Source organism: Protopterus annectens, chromosome 13.part0, assembly GCF_019279795.1.
Source record: "Protopterus annectens isolate FY-2018-M chromosome 13.part0, PAN1.0, whole genome shotgun sequence".
In the NCBI taxonomy this organism is placed as follows: Eukaryota; Metazoa; Chordata; order Ceratodontiformes; family Protopteridae; genus Protopterus; species Protopterus annectens.
Genome location: NC_056747.1, coordinates 713,475,710 through 713,502,938, shown reverse-complemented (window position 1 = coordinate 713,502,938; position 27,229 = coordinate 713,475,710). Strand labels below are relative to the sequence as shown.

Below are 27,229 nucleotides of genomic sequence, written 5' to 3'. Positions count from 1 at the left end.
TGGCAGTGGAATTTTTAACTAGATTGTTTAATGAAATTTTGGAAAGTCAGAGGATGCCTGAGGAGTGGAGAAAAAGTGTGTTGGTACCTATCTTTAAGAATAAGGGTGATGTGCAGAGCTGCAGTAACTACAGAGGGATAAAATTGATCAGTCACAGCTTGAAGTTATGGGAGAGAGTAGTAGAAGCTAGGTTAAGAAGGGAGGTGATCATTAGTGATCAGCAGTATGGTTTCATGCCAGGAAAGAGCACTACAGATGTGATGTTTGCTCTGAGAGTGTTATTGGAGAAATACAGAGAAGGTCAGAAGGAGTTGCATTGTGTCTTTGTAGACTTGGAGAAAGCATATGACAGGGTGCCTAGAGAAGAGTTGTCGTATTGTATGAGGAAGTCGGGAGTGGCAGAGAAGTATGTAAGAGTGGTACAGGATATGTACGAGGATAGTGTGACAGTGGTGAGGACTGCAGTGGGAGTGACAGATCCGTTTAAGGTGGAGGTGGGATTACATCAAGGATCAGCTCTGAGTCCTTTCTTATTTGCAGTGGTGATGGACAGGTTGACAGATGAGATCAGACAGGAGGCCCGTGGACTATGATGTTTGCAGATGACATTGTGATCTGTAGTGAGAGTAGGAATCAGGTTGAGGAGACTCTGGAGAGGTGGAGATATGTTCTAGAGAGCAGAGGAATGAAGGTCAGCAGGGCTAAGACAGAATATATGTGTGTAAATGAGAGGGAGGGTAGAGGAATGGTGAGGATTCAAGGAGTAGAGTTGGTAAAGGTGGACGAGTTTAAGTACTTGGGATCAACAGTTCAGAGTAATGGTGAATGTGGAAGAGAGGTGAAGAAGAGAGTACAGGCAGGGTGGAATGGGTAGAGAAGAGTGTCAGGAGTGATTTGTGACAGACGGGTACCAGTAAGAGTGAAAGGGAAGGTCTACAAGACAGAAGTGAGACTTAGCTATGTTATATGGGTTGGAGACAGTGGCATTGACAAAAAGGCAGGAGTCAGAGCTGGATGTGGCAGAGTTAAAGATGTTAAGATTTGCACTCGGTGTGACTAGGATGGATAGGATTAGGAATCAGTATATTAGAGGGTCAGCTCATGTTGGACAGTTTGGAGACAAAGCAAGAGAGACGAGATTGCATTGGTTTGGACATGTGCTGAGGAGGGATGATGGGTATATTGGGAAAAAGATGCTAAGGATGGAGCTGCCAGGTAAGAGGAAAAGAGGAAGGCCTAAGATAAGGTTTATGGTCGTGGTGAGAGAGGACATGCAGGCGGTTGGTGTGACAGAGCAAGATGCAGAGGATGGGAAGAAATGGAAAGAGATGATTAGCTGTGGCGACCCCTAACGGGAAAGCCGAAAGATGATGATGATGATGAGTCTGTGTTAGTCATGATGACTACCCCCCCCCCCCTTGTCTGGTTTCATAACGCTGTACTGGTTGGTGTGGTATGGTTTTTGAGCGGTCTCAAACAAAATTTTTCAGCACTGGATAAATTGTCAGAAATTTTTACTTATTGCAGACATCACCTAATCTGGGCTTCACACAACCGTTCAAATACCATAACTGTTGGATTGTGCAGTGGAATGAACACACTAGCTCTCTTAAAACTCTAGTCGTTACAATCATTGCCGGGCTTTGGATTGTTTCCAAAAAAATATCCGTAAATTGAGAATCCTAGAATACAGCTTAAGACTCATTAATAGTCTCCCAACTTCATGTCTGTGGGTATGAACAAAAGAAAAACATTTTATTCAACAAGCTGACATAATATTCAGTAATCTTTAAATCTGAAAAATTATAAATTGTAAATCTTTGTTGCCATCCTGTTTACAACATATTACATTGTCCAAACTACTGTCGTCACAATGTTCTTCAGATTCAACAGCAGAATTGTTCAAAATAGGGATGCCAGAATCAGTGCTGTTATCCAACAACTCATCATATACACTGCCAAAGTCTAATTGTTGAAGTTCGATTTGCAGTTGTGCCACTGATTGTGGCGACCTTGGAATGAACCTCCCATCTCCCCCTCTGTTGATGTGTGCCCTCTCATTGGTGTCGTGTTTGTATGATTCTGATACTGGGCACGGTTTCGAAAACGGTCTTAGCTCCTCAGTGGGGGTGGGTAGTCTAAAAAATGTTCATTTCCCTCACAAGTGTCAGTCTGTACCACATTAAGCTCCTCTTCAGGAGCTCTTTTTGCCTTGTTATCATCAACCCTCCTTTTAGAGGGATAAGCCCTCTTTTCTCTGTAGTCAGTAGTATCTGTCATAATCTTTCCTTGCTTTCTCTCTAGACCAGCCTTAACAAACTTATCAGTGTCTGCCAACATTTTGTCGAAATGTGCTTTATTTATATCAAATAATAAGTCATTCAATATACTGGTTTTTAAAGCTAATAGTTCATCTTTTAGTTTAGACAGTTTAGCAGTATTGTCGCAGATAATAATCTGCATCATGTCCATACCTGTTCTAACAAAAAGAGTTATAAGGTCCTGAAACGCCTCTGTGTCTTCCAGTATTCCTGTTGGCAGCTTAAAAAGTCTAAGCCCCTTCGGTACTTGATTAAGTTCAATGGAACGCTCTGAAAAAACATTGTCCATTTATAAAGATTTAAACTTTTTTGTTAGCTTTTCAAATAGCTGTAACTGAGAGTTGAAATTGCCAAAACCAGTGTTCTTTTCTAACAATGGCCTCTCATTCAAGGTAGGAGGAGCCAACAGTGCCTCAGAATCAAGGGGTGTTGACATCCTACCTTCATCCACTCTGTGTCGTCCTTCCAAGCTAACGTTGCTCAATCTACCTTCAATACTTTGAGTGGTACTTCCACTAGGGCCAGGTGGCGTATGCAACGTCAACACTTCAGCCTGAGTAGTAGTTATGGAAACATTACCATTGTCTCCATTTATTTGCAGCAGAGAAATAATTTGTTTGGATAAGTCTGCATACTGGGCAAATAACCTCTCCATTCTTGGTTTCTTAAACCAAAAGAAAGCCAAGGTACTTTGTGCTTTTTAGCTGCAAAGAAAACAAAATCCAAAGTTCTTTTAGCTTTTCAGCTCCAATAAGCTGATAGTTAGAATCGGGTCAATGAATCAATAAAACCAAACCACCAAGTTGAGCGAACACTAGTAAGAATAAAAAGATCCTGGACTCAATAAAAACCACAGCTTTATTGTAAATGTAGAATCACTGACTTAGCGCTTTCACCCATAACATTGGGCTTCTTCAGAGTCAGTTACACTCAAAAAAATCAGGACTTTTATAGTCCTGATCAGGCAATCAGCCAATATAAAAAACATCCATTAAAATTAATTATCCAATTAACCACTTAACCCAGCCCCTGCTACAAAGAAAAAAATCAGCACAAGAAATACTGTGATAAAACCACATCTTAAAACAGAAAAAAATGGTTGTTAATAAACTGTTTCATGTGATCCCCTTTGGTGAGTACTTTGTCCAAGGAAAGTTAAACATGTAATCATCTGTTAAATAAACTGGGATTTATGTTTCAAAACACTTGCAATAGAAATGTTTTCATTAATGCCTGCTGTTTTTGTTGCATCCAGGCGCAACTGCCATAGACATTCTCTCGTCTCTAGTAAGGTTTTATCATCACCTCCCATGTCTTTTTTGGGCACCCTGTCAATAACAAAAAATATAAACTTTTTGTAGTTGCCACACATCTTACTGTGGTTAAATAAAGCACTTGTAGGCTTCTTGATTTTAATGTCTCTGTTATGTTCCAAAATACGTAGCCCTAATTTACATGTGGTCATTCCTACGTAAAATGCTGGACATTATATACAGGTGGCTACATATACTACCATGTCAGTATTGCAATTACAGTACCCTAGGCAGTTTAGTGTTATTTTGTAACTGTCTATGTGTACATAAGGTCCGTCATTAATAAACTTGCAAATACTGCATGTGCCACACTTACCCATCCCAGAGATGTTACTGTTAGTTGTCCCTACACCTCCTTCCAACAGCTGTTTTAAGTTGGAACCCTAATGTTAATGAATCTCGGGCCTGGACCCAATACTTCTTTTAAGTCTGAAGGAAATGCACTGTCCCCTACTGTCTGGATAATGTTCTTAATTATACCCTTCCTTAATTTCCTTAAAAAACAGAATAAAGAATAATGTACAACTAAAAGCCTCAGTTTTATTACAATGGCATCTACCCTAAAAATAGGGGAACTTGTGCTGTGATACATTTTGCAAGGGCTTGCACATAAATATTTTATTGATTCTTTGTGATATGCTTTTCTCCTTCTGAGTGTCTAGATCAATCTGCATATATTTAGTCAACCTTTTACTTAAAAACTAGCTGACTTGGAAAATTCACTGACTAGTCTTGTGAAAGGAAAATACTTAATGTAACTTAATGCTTAGTACATTTAAAGTTAAAGCTGCTGTATATATAAATCTGCAGATTCAGTATCGGTTTTCTCCTATATTTTCCCTTTTAAACCTTCAGTTATTTCAAAACTTGCTTCTAAATGTCTTGATTTCTTCTCTATCTTGAACGCATTAGTTCAGCTGTAGAAGTTTCCATTTAGATAAGCCAGACATTTGCGCTCTGAAAAGGCATCTACTTTATGGAAAATCCCCAGTAGCAGTCATTATTTAATATACTTACCTTACAAAACAAAGAAGAATACTGCCCTTGACTAAATCTTACATTAATTAGTCTGCAATATACTTTCTGGATACCAAGAACATTTTTTTATTAACTTTTATGCTTCTGTGAATAGCTTCATATGCCATCAGAGTCTACTCCCCACAGCTTCTGATCTTGATATTGTTTAATTTTACTTTTCAACTTCCCAGTTCTCATTCATGTTGTATCTGATAAGCTGCGTTACTTATTTTAATGACTTAGTGTTTATAAGCAAATCGGCTGTATTAAGAAAGTTACTTCTCCATAGACATATGTATTACTGTATTTAAGTTTTTCTCATTTGCATTTAGAAACATGCTTTTTACTACCGTATTGCATTTCACAGCAATATTAAACAATTTAACACAAATATATAAATGAAAAACTATTTTACTTAACTGTATTTTTCCTCCATTTGATCCCCCCTTCGGAAATCACAACCAAATGAGATTCATATGATTTAGCTCCTCCCACAGTTTGAAATAAACAGCACATAGTGGGGTTGGCACTCATTTCCCCCATTATTTACCAAGTTCACTTTATTAGTCTTCTGGACTGTTCTGTCCCTTTAATCATACCATTTTTTTTGTTTAAATCCTCGCTTCTCCTGATAGACACAAACAGAGGCTCATACTTTTTTGGTTTTCTTCTAGTTCATCCATGTAGTAGTGGGACTAATAACTTCTGTTTCTTCAGCTGTTTAATAAGTTCAACAAATTTCTAGTTGTCTTCCCATTCTTCACATTGCTTTATTGGGATCTCGTTTGAGTCCAAGCTTTTCCTAATTTTCCTGGTCAGCTTCTGTAGTTCTTACTGTAGCTGAAGCTTTTTTTTTTTTTTTTAACATTCTGTTTCACTGGCACTGTCTGCTTTGCCCCACCCCACTTGTACAAGTTGTGGACTGGAGTTTTGTTGACTCCTCCAAAGCCAGGTCTGCCTCAATATATGTTTTTGATTCACTAGGAATAAATATTAAAAAAATACTGGTTAAAGCAGTTGGAATTTCACCACAAACTCAGAAAAAACTCTTAATGACTGGAATTAACTTTTGCCTAGTATAAAGTGGAAAGTCATTTTCCACAGACACCCTTCTTCATCACCTTTCATTTTACCTTAATTTTATCATAAGCATCTGCTTCTGCAGGTGTGAATGCATTTTAAATTATATCTGTGTCTGCTTCTTTCTGGAGGCTGAATTAGGAGCGTAAATGCAGTGCACCTACAAATCCTTCAGTGGAGCACAAATCCAGTTGATTATTTGTACCTTCATAAATTTAATACAGTCCATTCCTACCAACTTCTGGTACTACGGGAAGACGCAGGTTTTCTCTTCATGCATCATGTTCTAGATCTATTTTCTGAAATATTTGCTCATTTGATGCCGCAGTCGCTGTCATTCTTTTAGTTTCTGCTTCTCTTTTTAACTTTTTCAAACTTAGCTCACCAGATTTAAAACTTTGTGTTTTTCAACTGTTTGTCATTTGTGCTTATATAGTCTTTCCTAGTCCAACATATTTTAAATACTTCTGAGTGCATTTAGTCTATATTTCTTTAGTTTACAGGAAGCTATTTTTTGTTTTGGTGCTACTCTTTGATCAGTTAACTGTTAATAAACCTTGAGGATCTTCTCATCCAAAATGCACGTTCTCTGGTTTATAATTTTTTTTTCATTTTTCCCAGACAAAACTGTAACACTTGAATAGACTATGGTAGATAGCAGGTCTCCCATTTATGTGTCTTTGTATGCTGATGAGATTTTGTACTACCTTCTGCCATGAATATGATTCAGTAAATATCAGTATCTTTACAATTACTATATATTGAAATAATTTACTAAATTATCTTATCTTTCTGTTTAGGATCCCTACAACACTACAGAGAACATGCACTGGGAGTGGAACAAGCTTACCTTTGAGTGGAAACCATGCCATTTTAATTTCAAGGGAGACCTGGATATCAATGTTCGAACTGCATCTAAGTAAGTACCCTCCAGGTTCTGGTTTTGCTTTGCCATGTCATACTGAGACTGTGGCTGCGAATGTTGTGTTTACCTTAAGGTTTCCAGCTTTGAATATGTCAGTTTTAATGACTCAGTCAAGGTCAAGGATGGAAAAAATTAGTAAAATCAGAATTGGCTCTTGCAGTGGACGATAATGGTACTTGCTGCCATGTATCAAGCAATTTACTGAAACCAAAGAACCAGGTCTGCTCCAACTCGAGATGGCTTTCCTCATAAAACTGTCCACACAGATATGTCCAAGTTGTACGTAGCCATAACACATATTTTAACAGCATTTAACAATCTAACAGAAATATAAACAATACTGTTGTAATTGCAGAACTGTTGATGCCTTCTTTCTTTAGCATGTCAGGCTTTTTTATACACTCTTTCAATGCAAATAATAATGATCTGCTTTTATAAAACTTTGTAGTGGTACTGCTCCAGTAAAGCAGAAGCTTTTAAACACCACACATTTGCTGTCCTTCCGTGTCACTTTTGCAGTATTCATTACATTAGGGATCCTCTTCCAGGGGTAGCCCGATGTCCGGCCAGTATACTAAAGTCTTTGGTTGTAATATGGACATTGTACATCACACCTACGCTACCTACTCATGGCGTAGGGCATAAAGGTGACATACGTATGTACCTTCCACAGAACTTCTTTGCTATCAGTCTGAACGCCATCTTCCATGATCTATCTTAACTCTCCATCTTCAGCTGTTTCCAAACTGCTTCAAAGAAGTGCTCTGTTGGGATTTTGCTTTTTATCATTACCTTTTTTAGTTTTTTATAGGGACAGGGTGTCACTTCGTACTAATCCTTCTTTTATGCCCAAGCTGGTTAATGAGTTGTATCTTAATCAGTCTATTCATTTGCCCACTTTTTTTTCCTTCTCTGCAGTCTTGCTAGTGAGGAGGTTCTTCACACCTTGGATGTACATAGAGAACTCGGGTAATATTTAGATAAAACTAAAGCTATTCATAAATCTGAACATTTTTTTTTTGTTTCTTTTCATCCTAGGCCTTTAGTTTTGGCTGTTTCTAAGCAAACTATTTCTTCCTAGCTCTCTAAAGCCATTAGTTTTATTATTGTTTTCATGGGAAAAGCCTCTCTTCTTTTAAGGCTCAGGATTTTTTTGGTGCTCCTTTCAAAGGATTGGACACCCACTCCATTTTTGAGGCATCTACTTGGACTTCTGTGCATAATTTTACCTAACACTATAAGTAGGATATGGTTCCAGAGCTATCTTGCATGGCTTTCTTGCGGACTCTGCCAGACTTTCCTCCTCCTATGTTTCCTCTTGAGCTTTTGTACGCTCCTTACTGTAATGAATACTGTAACAGTGATATGGAAGGACATAGTACAGTTGTGCAAAATCTTGCCATAACAGTAGATGTATTTTGACTTTTTCCTTCTGGATGCACATGTTCCTTTTTGTACTCCTTGGACTGCTGTTCCTCCTGGGTTCATCAGTTCTTCAGGAAGCATACATGTGATTTATGATTACCTACTACAACCTAAGGCTTTGGTATACTGGCCTGATATCTGTCTAACCTTGGCAGGGATCCTTATTGTAATGAATACTGCAACAGTGAAGGGAAGGACATCTACTGTTATGGTAAGATTTTACACAACTGCACTTTCTCAATTTCCTCAGGAAACACTACTTTGTGCATTTCAAGCACTGTTTGCACTGATTTAAACTAATACATCACAGTTCATCTTACTGCAGCTAAGCCCTCATGTACAAAGCTGATTCTTCACCTTTTACCTCAGTTAAAGGCAGATTCTGTTTCTGCTTTTCACAAGAATTGGAAGCATTATTTCATCCAACACAAAATATTGTTTTTGTTGAGTTTTAAACTTCACAGTAGTTTTCTGTAAGCATTTCTTATGGAATAATGCACAAAACATTTGTTCAGGTATTAACAGATACTGCTGCAACTTTATTTCCATGTACACTTCTTATCATGTATAATAAATGGAGACACGTTATTTCCCTTTTTTGAGAAGTTATTGAAAATGCTAGTAATCCACTAACACTTTCATAGTTGTCTTAATCTTTTCAACTGTATTTTTGATTTTGTCATGAGCATTATTGTTCTTGCTTTAAAAAAGTATTTTATTGTGCCATGCCCATTTAATGTGCCCGATCTTTCCATAACTGTGGGATTTAGCCTCTTTATAATTAAAATTGTGAACAATTGTTTTTCTTGATACATGGATAGTAAACCTTCTGACCATTTGCAGTATTTACTTGTATTTTAACTATGTGAATAGCACTAGCCTGTATTTTGTATTTGCTTCGCTGTTGTATTTATTAGCAATCTCCATGATTAAGGCAATCCTGAACTTTTTTGGAAATATTACTTTCAATTCAGAAAATGTCTCTGGCAAACTCCACTGTACATATAATTCACAAATTTTTATCCAAGTACTTTATCTACATTTGAAACAAATAGTTGAAAAGAAAATGTTTCAGTTCCGCAGTATGCTTCTTTGCAGGTGCATTAGGCTACAGTAATTAAAATAATAACAAAAAAAAAACTTTCTGTATCTGCCAGTAATTTAAACTCATAATGTCATTTTAATATTTCACCAATCCAGTTGCAAGATTTACCCTTAGGTTTTTGTGACAGAATCGGGTTTTGAACTTATCTTTGTGTGGTTACGCCCAAACCAATGAGTGATGTCAGGGTACGCTTTTCCAAAGAGATATCATTAGCCACAATAATGATGTTAATAGTAATTAGTTTTTTATATGTATGCAAACTAAGACTTCACTATTGTCTTAAATTCTATGATTTTTGCCATTTAAGCTATCAAAAAAATCTTTTGACACATTCTTCCTTTTTACTTAGAAACTAAAATTATAGCTTAAAGCCAATTTTATTGTCAGATACTGAGCACAGACTGAGTACTACGCATGAGGACAGTACACCATTGATAAGACAAAAGCAGAACCATACTTAATGTACCTGCTGTACTGTTTGAATAACCTTCTGTACACTGGACAAAAACAAATAACGTTTTCTTTGAAATGCCCAGTAGTGAAAACTGTCTTGCTAAGAAGAGACTTTAAATCCTCTTGCTTAGTGATGCAACATATCGCAGTAGCACTACCTCTGTATAAATGAACCAACTTTACCACAAGAACAGTTAGGATTGTAACATTTTTAACCTGATATCTCAAATAAGCTGATAAAACAACTCACTTGCCAAGGAGTCTGGTGCTCATGGAATATGTAGTCAGTTATATGTGCTTTCATCCACCTAAAACAGAAGTATTGGTAGTCAGAAACTAAGCATCTTATAGAAAAGAAAAGTTTTCCCATTCATAGGTTCCAAGGGCAGATCCAAAAAACTCAGTTCCTGATGAAGGAATTCATGACATTATGTAGATTAATATTTAAACTACTACGTGAACCATGCAATCCTTGTTTGAGGTAAAAGGAATTTGCTTAAAGGCCGTGATGCAGTTCCTTTAAAGACACCTTACCTTGATTTAATTTGCAGTCTTGAAGGCTTCTTTGCTACACGGAGTTGTTGTTGTTTGTCTTTCGGCTTTTCCCAGTTAGGGGTTGCCACAGTGGAACTCCGGTCCGCCAGTGATTGGCAGTAGACTTTCACAAACGCCTAGGTGCCAGCTCGACGTTCAACCTTCAACAAAGGCATGCCATTTACGTATGTCTTTCGAATGCCCACCCAACTGCGGGGAGGACATGCAGACTCCACACAGAAGGCACTCCTCGCATTCCAGCCGAGAATCGAATGGGAGAACCTCTTGCTGTGAGGCAACAATGCTACCGCTGCGCCACGGCAGATAAACACTCACCGTATCTGTCTTACAGAGTATAGGAACTTAACCTCTAGTTGCAGCTACCACTCTGCTGTCACTTACTCAACAACAGCCTGACTCAAAAGTACATTTACTGCTGTTCAACAGGTTATTTATGTCAGTGAAATCCACTGTTAATTTAGCTTCTTTAGAGTCCTTTTGTTTAAATTGCTGGCAATCGCAGTAGCACTACCTCTGTATAAATGAACCAACTTTACCACAAGAAGGGAAAAAAATCTCTGTTCCACAAAAAAAAAAAAAAAAATAAAAACTTCAAAACATTACATAAAATGGGTGGGCGGGCTTTGCCCCCCATACCCCGTCTACCAACTCCAAGATCGCACTACAGTGACGAAAATGGCAAAGTAATGGTGGCGGCCAAGCAATTTCTTTTCCAGGGAAAGAAATTGCTTATATGCTGTTTCGCTATGTTGCTGTTTCATGCTTTTAAGTTCGATCAAAATGCATTCAAAGGATTGCGTCTTCGATTATATAATAGGAACCCTTTTCTGAAGGCAAACATACCACTCCACTGTGATTATAATGGACAGTCAGGCTCATTATTTCCAAGAACTGCTTTGCTTACAGTGTCTTTTTGTTGACTACATTTCAGCAATAAAAACTGATAGCTATCCAGTTAGCTATGGCTAATAAAATTCTTGGAATGAGATAATTCAACAAAAGACCCAGAAAATCCAGTCTAAGATGGACCTGAGCAAAACTGACCACCACTTCTAAGGGAATAACCATAAATATTATCATTACTCTGGTCAAAAGAGGAGTTGCCTGGTTCTGGTCACTAGAGACTGGTTGCTAAATAAGGAATGACACAAAACATTAGTCTTTGAAGATACATAGCTGCTGTGGTCAGGGGCTGCTGTTAGTTCATAAGAAGCAGAATATATCCCAAAGGCAAAGTCTTGAAGTGGTTACAAGCCCCAATACTCAGACATTTCCTATGTACAGGATAGTTAGAAAACTAGTGTATACATGCTTCTCGTTATCTAAGCAAAAAAACAAAAAAAAAAAAAAAACAGTTCCTGTCCTCACGAATAGGAAAGCAATATTGTACAGAAACTGTACTGAATTGTTTGTACTGAATGAACTGAATTAATCCATTCAGATCTAAGACAGGATATCAGTCTGTCTTTCTGGAGTTGAAGAAAAATCTTGAATGACCTACTCTTTCTTTGAAAAAAAAATAAATGGCTGTCTGGGATTTTTTTTTTTTTTTGTGGGAGCAGCCCACTGGCTTTCTCTTCATAAATCCTGTTGATCTATTTGTTCCTTCATCAGGAAGAGAGCCCCTCAACCTATTTGTTCCTCAGTGAAAGAGTTGGCTATTTTGCAGATTATGTGGAATATCCTATCCCCAACCCTCTCAGCAGTCTGTGAACTCAGCTATAGCTGCCTCCAGAGATACATTTGGACTTTCATGCATGTTCAGCCTCCTAACAAAGTGGCATACCACTTACAGTGTGGGAAAGATAGGCTGTTCCTGCTGTAGCAGTACACTTAAATTCCTTCAGGAGTCACTAATGCAGTGAGCTAAGCTGCTTCCCTCCTTCTCCCAGGATAGGAAGACAACATTGGCCATGCAGTCCCATCCACCCTGGCCCGATCCCTTCAGCATTTGTACCAATGGTCAGTTACAGACCATCTAGGATGCAGTTAGGGATTTATCCTGGTACACCATGAAGCTGAGTAGCCTTACGGAATTTTTTTCAAACACATCTTCAGCACCACCAAGTAATAATGTACTCCACCCTTGTTGCAGTAGCTAACTGATTCAAGTTTCTAAAATCATTTACTTCAATGTGTGAACAAGACAAGGAATGCCTTCCGCTGACCACTTACCTGGATTCCTCGAAGGTGATCATGTAAAACCTAAATCTCTCTGCAGAGACTGAGATTTACAGATTTCTTGCGAATTCAAAGACTTTGTGGAAATGACTAGGAAGATGTGGCTGTACCTAGCTTGTGGTACATTGACATCAGAAGAGCTGCTACACAAATGCCCAAGTTACTGAGAAGTCAGGACTTCATTTTAAAGTCGAGAAGCCTAAGTGCTTGTTTTTTTTAAGTTACTTCACGTAGTTAGTGAGTTGTGTAATGTGGTTTGTAATGCAAAAATCACTCAGTAGTATGGCAGAGATCTTCTAAGACGCTGCACATTTGAGTAACCACTTAATTTTAGCTCTTCCGGTGTGAAAACAGAAACTTAGCAGAGAAAGCTAGTGGATTTATACTTCTGTATAAATTTTAGTAACTGGCTAGTAAGTGCACTGCCTGGATGCCAGGAAAAAGAAATACAGAGGACCTGAAGCAAAATCGGCTACAAAAAGTGAGGAAAAAACACTGACTTGGAAAACTACTGCAGCTGTTCAGCAAAAAGCAGTGCAAGCTTCAGACATGACTTCCAGTAACCTAGAGGAAAGGATAAGACAATTGTGCACAGACCTAATTAAAATAAATGAAACACCAATAGAGTACATCAACTCAAACAGCAAAGGGCTGGAAAAAATAGAAGAAGCTTTAAACAGTTATTCAGATGAGGTCATAAAACTACAAAACTCAGAGGTCAAAATTAAGAAAAGGCTGGCTGAATGCGAGACTGCACAAGAAGAGAGGTTTAAAAATAATCAAATTAGTGGACAGAGCACATAGAGAAACCCTGAGATTTTCTGCTGTACCAGAGAAGCTGAAAGTAACAGACTATTAATTTTATGAAAGCCCAAATAAGCAGCTGGACTGGTATTTGACAACATGAATTGTTAATTAAAAGGGCACTTTGTATGTATGCTCCAAACCTGGCTATGAGAAAGCAACCTAGACCTTTAATAGTAAAGATGCAATCTTACCAGCAGAAGGAGTTAATTCTGATAAAACTATGTCAGAAGGACAAAGTACTAAAAGTGTGAGACGGCAGAGTGTTTGTGGAGAATGACTATTCATTTATGCTAGGCACAAGAGGAGCAAATTTATCCTATTATTCAGGGAATATCATGAAGCAGGTGAACGATTCAAACTGCTGTACCCAACTATCTTTAAAATACTTTCCCTGGAGGGACAAAATAATTTTTTGATGAAATACATGCTGTGAAGGAACTCCAGAAGTTTGTCCAGCAAAAAGTGAGCTGTGAAATAGAAGTAGATTCTGCCGCTTGTTCTTCTGGTAATAAAGAACACAAAGGGACTGTACCAGTGAAACCTTTTCTAGTGTTTCAATGGAAAATGCTTGAGAGAAGAAAAAAATCATGGCAGTCAACTAAAAGAATTATGAGTACATTAAAATGAAGCAGAGATGGGATTTGGGAGATGGAGATGAAGAGGTATAACACCAACAACTTGGAAATTTTGGGATTACAAAGCAATAATTATATTTGTGAAACATGACAGAACAAGCAAATCTGGAAATATTGGACTTTTTTGGACTTTGTTAAACTTGTAGGGGACTCTAAAGCATATCCCTACTTCATGTCATTAATGTTTGGAAAAATACTTGAGAGGGGAAGAGGAGGGAGAAAGGTAACTGTAAGTAAAACTTTTTTTTCTTAATGGTACTATTTTAATTGTTGGTGATTTTCTTTGCATGCCATAAACTGAAGTTTTTTTCAGTTACTTTTTAAGTGTAATGGGGTCATTAATGTAAATAGGTTCTCCTGTTTTCTTTTTTTTTTCTTTCTCCTTTCTGAAATGTAGGCACTGCATTGTAAAAAGAAGAAAAATGTGGTTAAAAGAGCATGACAAAAGAAAAATTAGTGTGCTTTTTCTCATTCTTGCATAGGGGAATGAGTGGATTAAGGCCCTTAGCTTGGTCTAGTAACATGTTTTAAAAGAAAGCAAGTAAATGAAAAAGAATCTTGAATATTATAAGTATTTTTAGTAAGTAAATGTATGCTTAGCAGTTTTGTAGCTGCTTCTCATGTCTCTAGGAGACAATCTGATAAAGAGAAATTGCTTGGAGATAATTTTCTCTGAAAGCAATTCAGGTGTTTTCCCTGCTGAGAGAGCTATAAAGATAAAACAAAACCAGACAGCACTTAGAAGCACAGACTGCACCATGCATCTTAGCATGGATAAACTTTCTTTTTGCTTAACTCAGATTTGTGACTGGCTGTCAGTTTGGAACATTTGTTCCTACTATTAGGAGGGTAAAACTGCAATGTTTGCATATGTACATAGTTTTGTGTGGTAGTAAGTTAATAGGTTTTAAGGGGTAGTGTGTGTGTGTGTGTGTGTGTGTTTTGAAGGGCTTTCAATAATACAGAAAGTTTTGTAAGATGTGACAGAGGCTCAAATGGAAGTGACAAGAAACAACTGTATAAAAGATTAAACTGCCAAACAGTATATGCGTGTAACACAAAAGCTGGAACTAGACATTTAACAAAAAAGCTGTAATACATAAAAGGTGGGAATAATAACTCTTCAAGACAATGTTTTTTGTAATGTCTTCAAACTTGAATGGTCTCACAGATAAATACGCAAAAAAAAAAGAAAAGAAAAAAGGAGTAGTGAACTATTTTATAAATGTAGACTGCAAGTAGCTGTGCTACAGGAGACGCACTTGAAAGGAACTGAACATATGAATTTGATAAATAAATGTTTTCAAGATGGTTGTTCAGAGAAATACCTGGGGAAAAGGAAAAGAGTAGTACTTGCTAGAAGAGCTCCAACATTGATAGAAGAGCATAAAAAAGATAATAATGGTAGATTTGTAGTACTAAAGGGGAAACTGCAAGGGAGGAGGATTACATGGCATGTATTATTTCTGTTCCACCTAAAACTGCCATAATGGACCTTAAGAAAATTCTGGGAGGAGAAATCAGCTTTCAGCAAGAAATATTACTTAGAGGTGGGAACTGAAATTTGATTTGCAACAGTGAGTATGTGTCTGGAGGCACAGAATGTAAAATTTACAAAGGAGGGTAAATATTTGAAGAAATAGAAATCTGGAGCATTTCTCCCCGGGCCTCCGATGAAAACAGGCTCTGTGGAACCTAGTCGGACTTTCCCAGTTAACAAATGATAAATAAATAAATAAATAAATAACTAAATTTATGAAAATATTTGGCATGGAAAATATGAAATCAGTACTAGGAGTTCTGAGTGAATTTACATATTATTCCCCAAGATACAAAAATTGGGATAGACTAGACAGACTTTACATTTGACATGAACATACATTTTTTTGAAGGTCTTGATACGCACCCAGCAACTATTTCAGATCATGCACCAATAATAACTAAAGTAGAAACACATGATGAAATAAAAATGAGACACTGGCGCTTTCCCTCCTACCTGTTGAAAAGAGAAGAATTTAAAGGAGAACTGCACCTACAGACTCATAAAACATGTTTATTTCATCGTGGTTTGATGTTTCCTACATTTTAACACCCACTCTGGGGCTATTTTAAGGTTTTTAAATATTTTTATACGGAACTTCTGAGTCTGACCACATAGGGTCTGGCATCTTGAAGTAATTCTGATTGTTTAGTCTGCCTCTAGGTATCCCACAATACAGTGCTTGTCTATAAAAAATTACATCATGCAGTCCTCTTTTTTCCTAAAGCTCCTGTCACTGCATTGATTTTACATGCATACACAGTTGTATTTCAGTCAGTTGTAAGTAGCATTTCATGCCTTTCAATAACTACTTAAAATGCAAACAGTAAGATGTCCTGTTAGATTCTCAGCTAGAGAGTCTTCTGTGTGGAGACTTATGTGAATGTGCGTACCTTTGTTGAAGGTTGTGTGTCAGGGCCGGCAACTCGGCACATAAAAATCTACTGCCAGTCATTAGCGGACTGGAGTTCTGCTGTGGCGACCCCTAACCAGGAAAAGCCGAAAGACGCAACAACAACTTTCAAAATGTTTTTTTACTGCTGCTGCTTTTTAGAACGAGTCTCTGGTTTTACCAGCTTTTCTTGATGCCTTTTCTTCTGCATCAAAGACTCCAGACTCTAAACCCCCTGCCCCTAAAAGGCCAGATTGGTTCTATAAAGTTCCAGAGGACTGTACATTTCTTTACAAATGTCCATAAGCAGATCCAGTGACTGTTTCTGTGGCTGCTGATAAACCTTCTAGACTATTGCCATCCCCTTCTGTTTAGGCTTCAGAAAGAGAGAGTAAGACTGTGGAAAGATTGGAAAAAAGGTTTATACTTCGGCCACCCTAGCTTTCTATGCTATCAATTGCCAAACCCATAAGAATAAGTATGCTCTGGCTCTCCTTTCACAGGCTATTCAGCTTCTTTCTGACCTTCCTGAATTGGAAGTAAAGTCACAGATATCAGCACTTCTGGAGGCTTCCTGCCAGGTGACACACCACTCCATTAAATGCAGCTGTGTTGCAGGTGAAGCATCTGCTAGAGTGCCTGCTTCTGGCTCTGTTTTGCTGAGATACTCCTGGTTGGGGCTTCAGCCACTTCAAGATGACTTTAAGACTAAATTACTGGATGCTTCCTTAGATAACAAAGCTTTGTTTGGGTTTGTAGCAGCAGATTTATTCAAGTCCTTGTAGGAAAAAGGCAAACGACTACAGGACATAAAACACATCTTTGTGTCTCCAGTTCCTAAATGGAAACAATCTTGCACTCAGGAAACCTACTGCTTCCAAGCCCACTCAGCCTACTCCTGCTCAAAAACAGCCTTTTTCAGACAAGCCAGGTAGTCGGTGACTACCAACCTTCTCTCAGCCACTTTCCCTCCCCCTCTCTCTGCATCTTTCCCTGTCAGCCTGGGAGCAAATTCTCCATGGCAGCAAGGGTATTTACAAAATGCTTGGCTCCTGGGATTGCTTATTGCAGACTCCAAGATGTATAAATCTTTCCATATCTGGATGATCTCCTGCTCCATGCTCTACTTCCAGAGACCTTGCAGCAGAATCTCTGTTTCACTATTTCCCTTCTACAAAGACTGGGTTTCACATTAAACATCCAAAAATCTTTCCTCATCCCTTCACAAGATCACATCTTTCAGGGGTGCAGAATCCAGACAGATCGTTATTGGCCTCCCTGCCCCCTCAGAAAAATTCAATCTCTAATCAAAGTCTTCCAAGACTTTCTCCCTCTGCATTCTCTTACAACCAGGGAGTTTCTCTGTTTTCTAGGGTTCATGGATGGCATCCACCATCCCCATGTTACCTCTAGCCAAACTTCACATGAAGAAATTTCACTGGTAGCTCAAGTAGGTCTGGAGCCAACATGCACACCCACTGGACTTTTCATCCCTCTTCTTCCTTGTCTGAAGAGGGAACTTTGTTGGTGGATTCAGAAAATTTCCCTGAACCCAGGCTTTCCTCTGCATCCTCCTGTTCCTGTTCAGGAATTGTTCATAGATGCCTCAAACATAGGTTGGGGGGGCAGCCTTTCCATCATGGAAGGTTCAAGGCCTTTGGTCTCTTTCTCAAAGAAAGGAGCATGTAAACATAAAAGTGGTGAGAACCCTGCTGTTGGCTGTACAGATCTTTCACTCTCTCTTTTCTCAAGACCCTCTGAAACTGTTTACAGACAACACCACAGCTCTTTGGTATGTAAACAAACCTGGGGGGTGGGCAAAATCATACCTTCTGTGCAGGCTAGCCCTCATGGCATGGAACTGCCTACCCAGTGCCAGGTCACCCTTCAGGCAGCATACATTTCCTTCAATCAGAATCTAGTCTAGACACTCTGAGCAGGTCCATGACTCAGTCCCATGAATAGGTGCTTCACAGGGATGTGTTTCTGGACATTATCCACCGGTGGGGTATTTCTCAAGTAGATCTTTTGCCGCCTCTAGAACGGACAGCTACCAAATGTTTGTGCCAGAGTTCCAGATCCTCTGGTGCGGAAGGTGGACACCCTTTCCTTCTCATGGAAGGGGATGTTTCTCTATGCATTCCCCCCTTGACTCTTATTCAGAAAGTTCTGCTGAAAATTCATCAGGACAAAACAGAAATCTTGCTGGTGACTCCCTTTTGGCCAAGACAGCATTGGTTCCCTCTTCTTCTGCATTTAGCCAAGGACAATTGTAGCAAATTACCTGCCAGGATGGATCTTCTCACACAAGACAAGAGATCTCTACATCTGACACCGTGAGTGATAGGCTTCTGATTCCATTCAGACACCTCTTTTCAGAGGATATAGGATTATGCTGGAGGCCAGAAAAGCCAATATTGAGAAATCCTACTATCCAAATGGAAGAGGTTTTCCATCTGGTGTCTTTCTCGTAAAATGGACCCACTTTCTGTGGATGTACCTCTGATTTTATTCTTATTTGTGTGAACTGCTGAATGCTGAGTTGGCTTATTCCTCTGTGAAAGCTCATTTATCAGCCATTTCTACTTGTCTGCCTTTGTCTCCTCCTTTGACCTCGAAATTGGAGGTTAAACTCTTTCTTAAAGACATCCTTCACATCAGACCTCCCAGGAAGCCTGTTCCTCCTCCTCCTTGGGATCTTAGTTTTGTCTTAGAAAAACTCACTGTTGCTCTATTTGAACCTGCAGCTGAAGCTTCCCTCCAACACTGTACTTAGACTGTGCCATCACTTCAGCCAGGAGGATCTCCGAACTTCAAGCCTTGATGGCTTCTCCCCCTTCCTGGTTTTCCGTAAGGATAGGGTTTCCTTGAGTGCTAACCCTTCCTTTATGTCCAAGGTTGTGAATGAGTTGTCACTTAGCCAGTCTGTTCATTTACCCACTTCTTTCCCCTCTTCACAATCATACAATCATCTAGTGACAGAGAACTACACACCTTGGATGTGCATAGACAACTCAGATTTTATTTGGATCAAACTAAGGCTATCAGGAAATCTGATCAGATTTTTTTTTAATCCCAGGGCTCTGTGAATGCCTGCTTCCAAGTAGACTATTTCCACTTGGATTTCTAAGGCTATTTCCTTTTGATGTCCTTCAAGGATGCATCTGCAGTCATAACATATGGGTTGTCCTGCCTCAGGCAGCCCTTCGGTCGGCCGGATTCCAAAGTCTGGGTCTGGCCTCCGCTGATGTCGCACTTTCCCCGACATCAGAGTGTCTGGGGTATAAAAGCATCAGCCGACGCCATTTTCCTCAGTCTTTCTTGCCGCGCGGTGCCTGAAGCAGAAGCTGTTCGCAAGTGCCGGTCGGTCAGATCCAGTGAATTCAGCTACCGAAGACTTTGAAAAAGCTAAGTACCCCGTTGGGGACTCTTTCTTGCCTCAGCCGATGTCAGACAAAGTAAATAATTGTTTAACTTGTGGGAAACAAATACCTCATAAGGATTTCCATTCCTACTGCCTTCCTTGCTTAGGCCCAGACCACGACGTATTGGCCTGTTCAGCTTGTGCTTCCTTCAACCGACGAACTCTTGGACGTCGGTCGGAGTTTGCAGAGGAATTTTTTGGGGCCAATTTTGCATATGAAATGCCGTCGGATACTCCGACTTCGCATTTGGTAAAAGAAACGGAAGGTCAAGGACCGATACTCGCGGCCCGCGGTTTCGGCTGAAACCACGGTAAGGCCTACCGCGAGTGTCTCGGTTTCGGCCAAAACCGAGTCCTCGGAGATTCCTTCTTCCGAATCCATTCAACCGACCACCGCGGCCCGGGAGGCCCCGGCTGAGTCGGCTACCGAGCTACCTACCGAAACCAGTGTCCAGGAAATGTCCGACACCATACCTTTGGACATTTCTACTCCTGCACATGGGGCAGCTAGGCCCCCTGCTTCAATGTCCATTAAGGCCTTTTCTAGGGCTAAAGCTGCTAAACTTTCTAAAGCTTTGCCTCCCAAGACTACCTCCCAGAGGCCTTCCTCTAGTTCTCAGATCCTCAGCCTTGCAGAGGACCTAATTTCTTTAATTAGAGGTTCATAACCTCACCCAGACAGGGCCTCTCGCCCTCCATCAGACAAAAGGCCCAGGACGGACCCCTCTGACCCACACTCTTCAGATGAGTCCTCGGATGGATCTGAGTTGTCAGACCACCAGGAGGAGGCTTATTCGCCCTATGAGGATTCTGATGCTGAAGAATCTATCCCTTCGGCCTCCCCTCCTGAAGAGTTTTCCTTTGGTGAGACTCTACACTCCATGAGAGAGGATTTTCAATGGCAAGGTCAGGAATTCTCTGATTCTAGAAAAAGATTAAGGACCTTTTTACATTTGCCTCAACATAGGCCCTTAGCTATACCTCCTGTTTTGAATGTAATTGATGATGTGTACAATGATGTCAGTACAGCCCCTGATACTCTACCTCCGGCCCCTGCCAAACCTGATAGATACTACAGGGTCCCGGATTCTCACTTCCATCTGTATAAAGCCCATTCTGCAGACCCAGAAACTATTTCTCAGGGCCCTAAAGGGGTTGCAGCCGCCACTGCCAAAAATCCTGTACCCTCTGAAAGAGAGTCTAGAGCTTTAGAGAGATGGGGAAAGAAGGTATATACTTCTGCAACTCTTTCTGTCAGGGCATTGAATTGTCAGTTTCATATGATACAGTACCAAGAGTATTTGTTAGATGAACTGAATAAGAAACTTTCTTCTCCTGAACCCCTTGACCGTAAATCCCTTCAGGATTTGGTACACAACTCACAGCAGGTTAGTAATCATTTCTTAAAATGTGGCTATGATGCATTGGAGGCTTCATTTAGGTCAGCTATGACTGGGGCAGTCATTCGTAGGCATGCCTGGCTGAAGGAGCAATCTTTGCCAGACCATGTTAAAGCTAAACTCCTGGATGCTCCAATGGAGAAACAAAATTTAGTTGGCTCCTCTGCTCAGGAGGTCTTAAAAAAGTTTGAAGAAAAGGCAAAATCTGTGCAAACAGTTAAGGATTTCCTGCAAGTACAACCACCGAGATTCAGCAGAAACTGTCCTACTAAGAATTGGTCCTTTCCAGACTCGGACAGAGCCCAGAGAGGCAGAAACAGATGCCCTAGAGGCAGAGGCCAATCGAAGGGCTCCTACAGAGGCTGTCAGTGGCAGCCTGCCAACCAGAGGAGTAGTGCAACAGCAGTAACAACAACTACTACAACAGGACAGGCTCAATGACTTTACTCTGATTCCGCCTACCAGGGATCAACTGGAAGCACCCTTAGGCGGAAAGCTGGCTTTATTCTCAAAAAACTGGCATTATATTACAAGGGACACATGGACACTGCAAATAATAGACAAAGGATACAGGTTCCACTTCCACACTTTGCCAAAAAGAAACGGAATGCCAAACCTACCACCAAATCAGAGGGCAGAGGCTTTAAGGCAGATCAACAACTTGCTTCACATGAAAGCTGTAGAAAAGGTACCACTTTCAGAACAAGGCCAAGGATTTTACTCCAGACTATTCCTTGTACCAAGAAAAGAAAAACAATGGAGGCCTATTCTCAACCTGTCCACAATGAATACTTACCTCATTGTGCCAAAATTCAAGATGCTGACCCTACAGCAACTTCTTCCCATGTTGGGCAAGGAGTCTTGGCTGGTGACTCTAGATCACAAGGAGGCATACCTGCACGTCCCTATTCGACCAAGTTGCAGAAGACACCTCAGATTTCTTGCAGGATCAGAGCATTATCAATTCTCAGCATTGCCCTTTGGCTTATCTACTGCGCCCAGAGTATTCACGAAATGCCTGGCATCAGTAATTGCACACTGCAGACTTCAGGGGATTCAGATCTACCCATATCTGGACGACTGCCTTATACAAGCGGACAACAAGGGAAATTTGATAAAGGACTTGTCCTATGCCATACACCTGCTGCAGGCCTTGGGATACACAGTCAACATCCAAAAGTCAATTTCCAAACAGACAATTTCAAAATGGATAGGAAATTGCATTCGATTTTGTTACTCCTTTCATGGAAAGACAGTTCCTGAAAACATCAGGCCTCATTCCACAAGGGCCACGGCCACCACTACAGCCTTCCTACGAGGGGTGGCTACCAAGGACATTTTAGAAGCTGCTACTTGGAGCTCCGTGCATACATTTGCCATCCCAAAGAATAACCTTTCTGGGTGCAGATCTGGACACAGCCACCCAAATGGCCTTTCTCACGGAAGAAAAACAAAAACAACTTCCAGATTACTTCATGATTCTGACAAGACAAACTCAGCTTACTGCAAGGAAAATCCTGCAGGCCCTGGGTTACATGGCATCCTGCATAATTCTGATACCACAGGCCAGGCTGCATATGAGAAAATTACAATGGTACCTAAGGAGTGTATGGTCTCAACACAGTCACAGTTTAGAAACTTTGATACCAATCATTCCTTGCCTTCAAAAGGAATTTCTGTGGTGGGCTCAGGCATGCCAGTCCAACAGAGGGTTGCCTTTCAACAAACCAAAAACAAAACAAACCATCACAACGGACGCTTCAGACTGAGGATGGGGAGCACGCATGGAGGGCAAATGTATCCAAGGCCTATGGTCTCAAGGTCAGCTACGGGTGCACATAAACCAAAAGGAAATGCTAGCAGTAATGCATGCAATCGAGGCTTTCAAACCCTTCCTCCATCAAGGCCACCTGTTAATAAGGACAGACAACACCACGGTCATGTGGTACATAAGCAGGGAGGCACACACTCCTACCCTCTCTGCCGGCTGGCTATGAATCCATGGGAACTATGCCTGAACCTCAATATCCAACTACAGTCCCAGTTCGTGCCAGGAAAAGAGAATACACTGGCAGACAGCTTAAGCAGAACTACCATGGATGCACACGAATGGATGCTGCACCCAGACATCTTCCAACTCATAACAGACGCATGGGGAATGCCGGAGATGGATCTGTTCGCCTCCCCCCTCAACCATCAACTGAAGACATTCTGCTCAAGGACATACCACCCACAAGCTTGGAGGATGGACTCTCTCTCTTTCAGCTGGAAAGCTCTAAAAGTATATGCCTTCCCACCTCTCCCATTAATGTACAAGGTTCTACTGAAGATCAGGGAGGAGCAGCCAAGAGTGATTCTGATAGCTCCAGACTGGCCAAGGCAACACTGGTATCCATTATTGAGAAGCATGTCACAGGCAAAACCATGGCCTCTCCCCCTATGGCCTCTTCTTCTGATGCAGAACAATTTCAAGATCATGCATCCCAACTTGAAAACATTGCAGCTAACTGCCTGGAAAATTCCTTAAATCCAAAACAAAATGTTTTATCACAGAGAGTGAAGGACATCATCTTGGAAGCTCGCCGGCCTTCCACAAGGAAGACATACTCAGCTAAATGGAAAAGATTTCTCATTTGGAACACATCAAAAGGCTCAGATGTGACAGTGGCAAGCATGACACATATTCTGGAATACTTGGCAGAATTGTTCCACAATGGCCTGTCCTATTCTTCCATTAAGATTCATGCCTCAGCAATTTCAGCAGAATACAATGTGGATCCACTTATCTTCTCACACCCTCTCCTCAGGCAATTTCTGAGAGGGATCAAAAATATTAAACCTCCAAGAAAACCCCCTCTACCCTCTTGGGATCTCAACTTTGTGTTGGAGAAACTAACACTTCCTCCCTTTGAACCAGCAGCATCAGTGGATCTACTGTTTCTGTCTTGGAAAACTGCATTCCTTCTGGCAATAACTTCAGCAAGAAGAGTATCTGAGTTACAAGCATTAATGGCAGTACAGCCATTTCTTATCTTCCATCAGGACAGAGTTTCACTAAGAACCAATCCTACTTTTATGCCAAAGGTGGTATCCAGGGTATCCTTGAACCAAGCTATTCACTTGCCTATGTTCTTCCCAAATCCACAGAATAGAGGGGGAAAACTTCTGCACACCCTGGATATACACAGACAACTACGCTACTACTTGGACCGAACTAAAACTAGCAGAAAGACTGACCAACTATTTGTAGCATTTGCTACTGGGGTGCAAGGAAAAGCAATTTCCAAACAGACAATTTCAAAATGGATAGGAAATTGCATTCGATTTTGTTACTCCTTTCATGGAAAGACAGTTCCTGAAAACATCAGGCCTCATTCCACAAGGGCCACGGCCACCACTACAGCCTTCCTACGAGGGGTGGCTACCAAGGACATTTTAGAAGCTGCTACTTGGAGCTCCGTGCATACATTTGCCAAACATTACAATCTACCTTTATACTCCAGATCCAGAGCAGGTTTTGCTACTGCAGTCCTGCAGGGGATATTAACTACACCATCCTTTTCTTAGTACCTCCTCCCCCAGATTGGCTATGATATTCTACCCATATGTTATGACTGCAGATGCATCCTTGAAGGACATAGTACAGTTTTGTATCTACCATAAATGTAGATGTCCGATAGGTATGCATCTGCAGTCAGGTTTACCCTCCCTCCTACCCCTCTGTGGTATTCCTAGGGTACTTACCCCTCTTTTAGCTAGCTGGGGGAATCTATTATGGTGTATTTGTTTGTATATACATGTATATAATTATATAATTTTGCAAATGTTTGGAACTTTTCTTTTGCATTTATCCAAATTTAGCCTTCCTAGAGGGCACCTGGCATCTGGGGCAAGAAAAACTGAGGAAAATGGTGTCGGCTGATGCTTTTATACCCCAGACGCTCTGACATCGGGGAAAGTGCGACATCAGCCGAGGCCAGACCCAGACTTTGGAATCCGGCCGACCAAAGGGCTGCCTGAGGCAGGACAACCCATATGTTATGACTGCAGATGCATACCTATTGGACATCTACATTTATGGTAGGTACAAAACTGTACTTTATGCTTTCATTGTAAGAGCCTTTTTACTCCTGTTAAGACTCATTCTATGAGAGTTTCTTCAAGTGCTTTTTTTCAAAGGTTTGGATACTAACACCATCTTGGAAGCAGCTAACTGGTCTTCTGTTCACACCTTCAGCAAGCATTATAAACTGGATGGCATTTCCAAATCTAGAGCTGGCTTTGCTACAGCCATTCTCCATGGCATTTTAGAAAGTGCCTCTGCTCCTTACCCCTCCCTTTCTTCTTCTTGAGCTTTGGTACTCTCCCTCATGTTGAGTACTGCAACATAAGAATAGAAGGACATAAAATAGTTGGTAAAATCTTGCCATAACTATAGATGGACTTTGTTCTATGTTGCAGTATTCTGTCCCTCCCATCTTCTCTCTGTTTTTTTGTCTTTTTCCCTTGATGTATACTTACCTACTTTGTTCCTTAGGCTGGTGTTCTTACTGGGGCATTCATTTCTGAGGATAGTACATGCAGACGTAACTTTTATGGCTTATGCTGGCTGCTGGCCTGCACGCAGTGGAGCCACATACCTTGCAGTGGTTAGTCTTTTGTATACTGGCCGAATGTTTGGTCCACCTTTGGCAGTGAATCACTCATGTTAAGAATACTGCAGCATAGAAAAGAAGAACATCTATGGTTATGGTACAATTTAAACAACTATTCTATATATGTAGAATGTGCTTACTGTATAATTTATGGTACCGTCATGCTGTCTGTTAATACCTACATTCCTGGCCATTTCCTGATTGGTTCTAATTTGATGTTAGTGTTTGTTTCTTATTGGTCAGTAGGGATTTATAGACTTCTTTTTTGTTGTAAGTTGTTAAACCTTATGGAAATTTATGCTAAAACAATAGTTGTTGGTTATTTAGTGTAGAAATAGCAGAGGAAGTTTATTGGCTTACTGAATCTGTACTGATGTTCATCATACTGATCACTGCTGCAGTAGCCTTAGGTATATGGGTTATATCCTGCCATGGATATAACAACCGGCCAACTTCGGAAAGCTTCAGGGCACCTTTCACATGACCAAACCATCAGTTATATCAAACTGTGCTGACTGAAAAGACAGGCTTGAGTGCCTAGCCCCACAGAGCTTTCCTGCCATTGAAGAGAGTGCTCCTTTGCAGGGTTTCAGTGATCGATGGTTGGCTTTGTGATGCTCCATTACTATGCAGATAAATTCCCTTTTGAGAAAAACCTTGCGTACTAAAATTTATTCTTTAAATATACTTTCCTGGTTAGAAAAGGACTTTGTGTTTTAATGGCCTGTCATGAGTCCTAACTGTACTTTTAAACAGGAATCCACTTTTTCTTGTCAGTTTAAAAGTAAAGAAACATTTTTTTGTCAGAAACTACTTATTTTAATTTTGGGGGCTGGAAAAGTATATTAAAGTGATTTTTACTATGTTTTTATTAGGAAAAGTGACTTTTTACAATTTTAAATGCTTATCAGCTTGTACTGCTTTTTTTTCCTCGAGAAAGGGGTGCTATTTTCGGCTTGACCATGGAACAAACTGTCGTTCCCATAGTCTATCCTTTTTCCAGCTTCAAAAAGAAAAAGTTAAGCAAACAGCCCTTGCCAACACAGCAAGTGGCTGATTGTTGTACTTCAGACTATTTGTCTTTTACTTTGGATCCCTCTGGTTTAGAAGCTACAGCTGCTATGGACCAAGGGTTAGTCACGTCCTTTGCAGCTGTTGTGGTCCCCTCAGTGGGCAAGAGAGAGAGACTCTTGTCATTCCTGGGAGAGAGAACACTGAAGACTTCCCTGTTTGGTCAGAAAGTTTTAGCCATCACTGGGAGGGGGGTGCTACCACCATTAATAACACTGTTGGTACCATTCTTTCTGTCAAAAGGAAACCAAAAACATGTATATACTCTTTATCAAATTTACTTATACAGAAGTAGTTTACTGTGCTTGGTTCATTGCTTAATTCAGGGTATTGATCCTTCTTGTAAGGTTGTTTCTGGTAAAAGAAAGAGGGATACTTCTTTTCCTCAAGAGATTCAAGGTTCTGAATCTGGACAGGAAGATGAAAAGAC

At 40.3% G+C, this 27,229-nt stretch overlaps 1 protein-coding gene across 1 annotated transcript in view; it reads left to right on the top strand.

The window, feature by feature from the left end:
* KIAA0100 (KIAA0100 ortholog) overlaps nucleotides 1–27,229 on the top strand; it is a 2,229,983-nt gene that overhangs the window by 1,278,865 nt on the left and 923,889 nt on the right. The window contains exon 19 of the mRNA XM_044054400.1: nucleotides 6,532–6,650. Within this exon, the coding sequence (XP_043910335.1) occupies nucleotides 6,532–6,650 (119 nt within the window). The remainder of the gene's footprint in view (nucleotides 1–6,531; nucleotides 6,651–27,229) is intronic.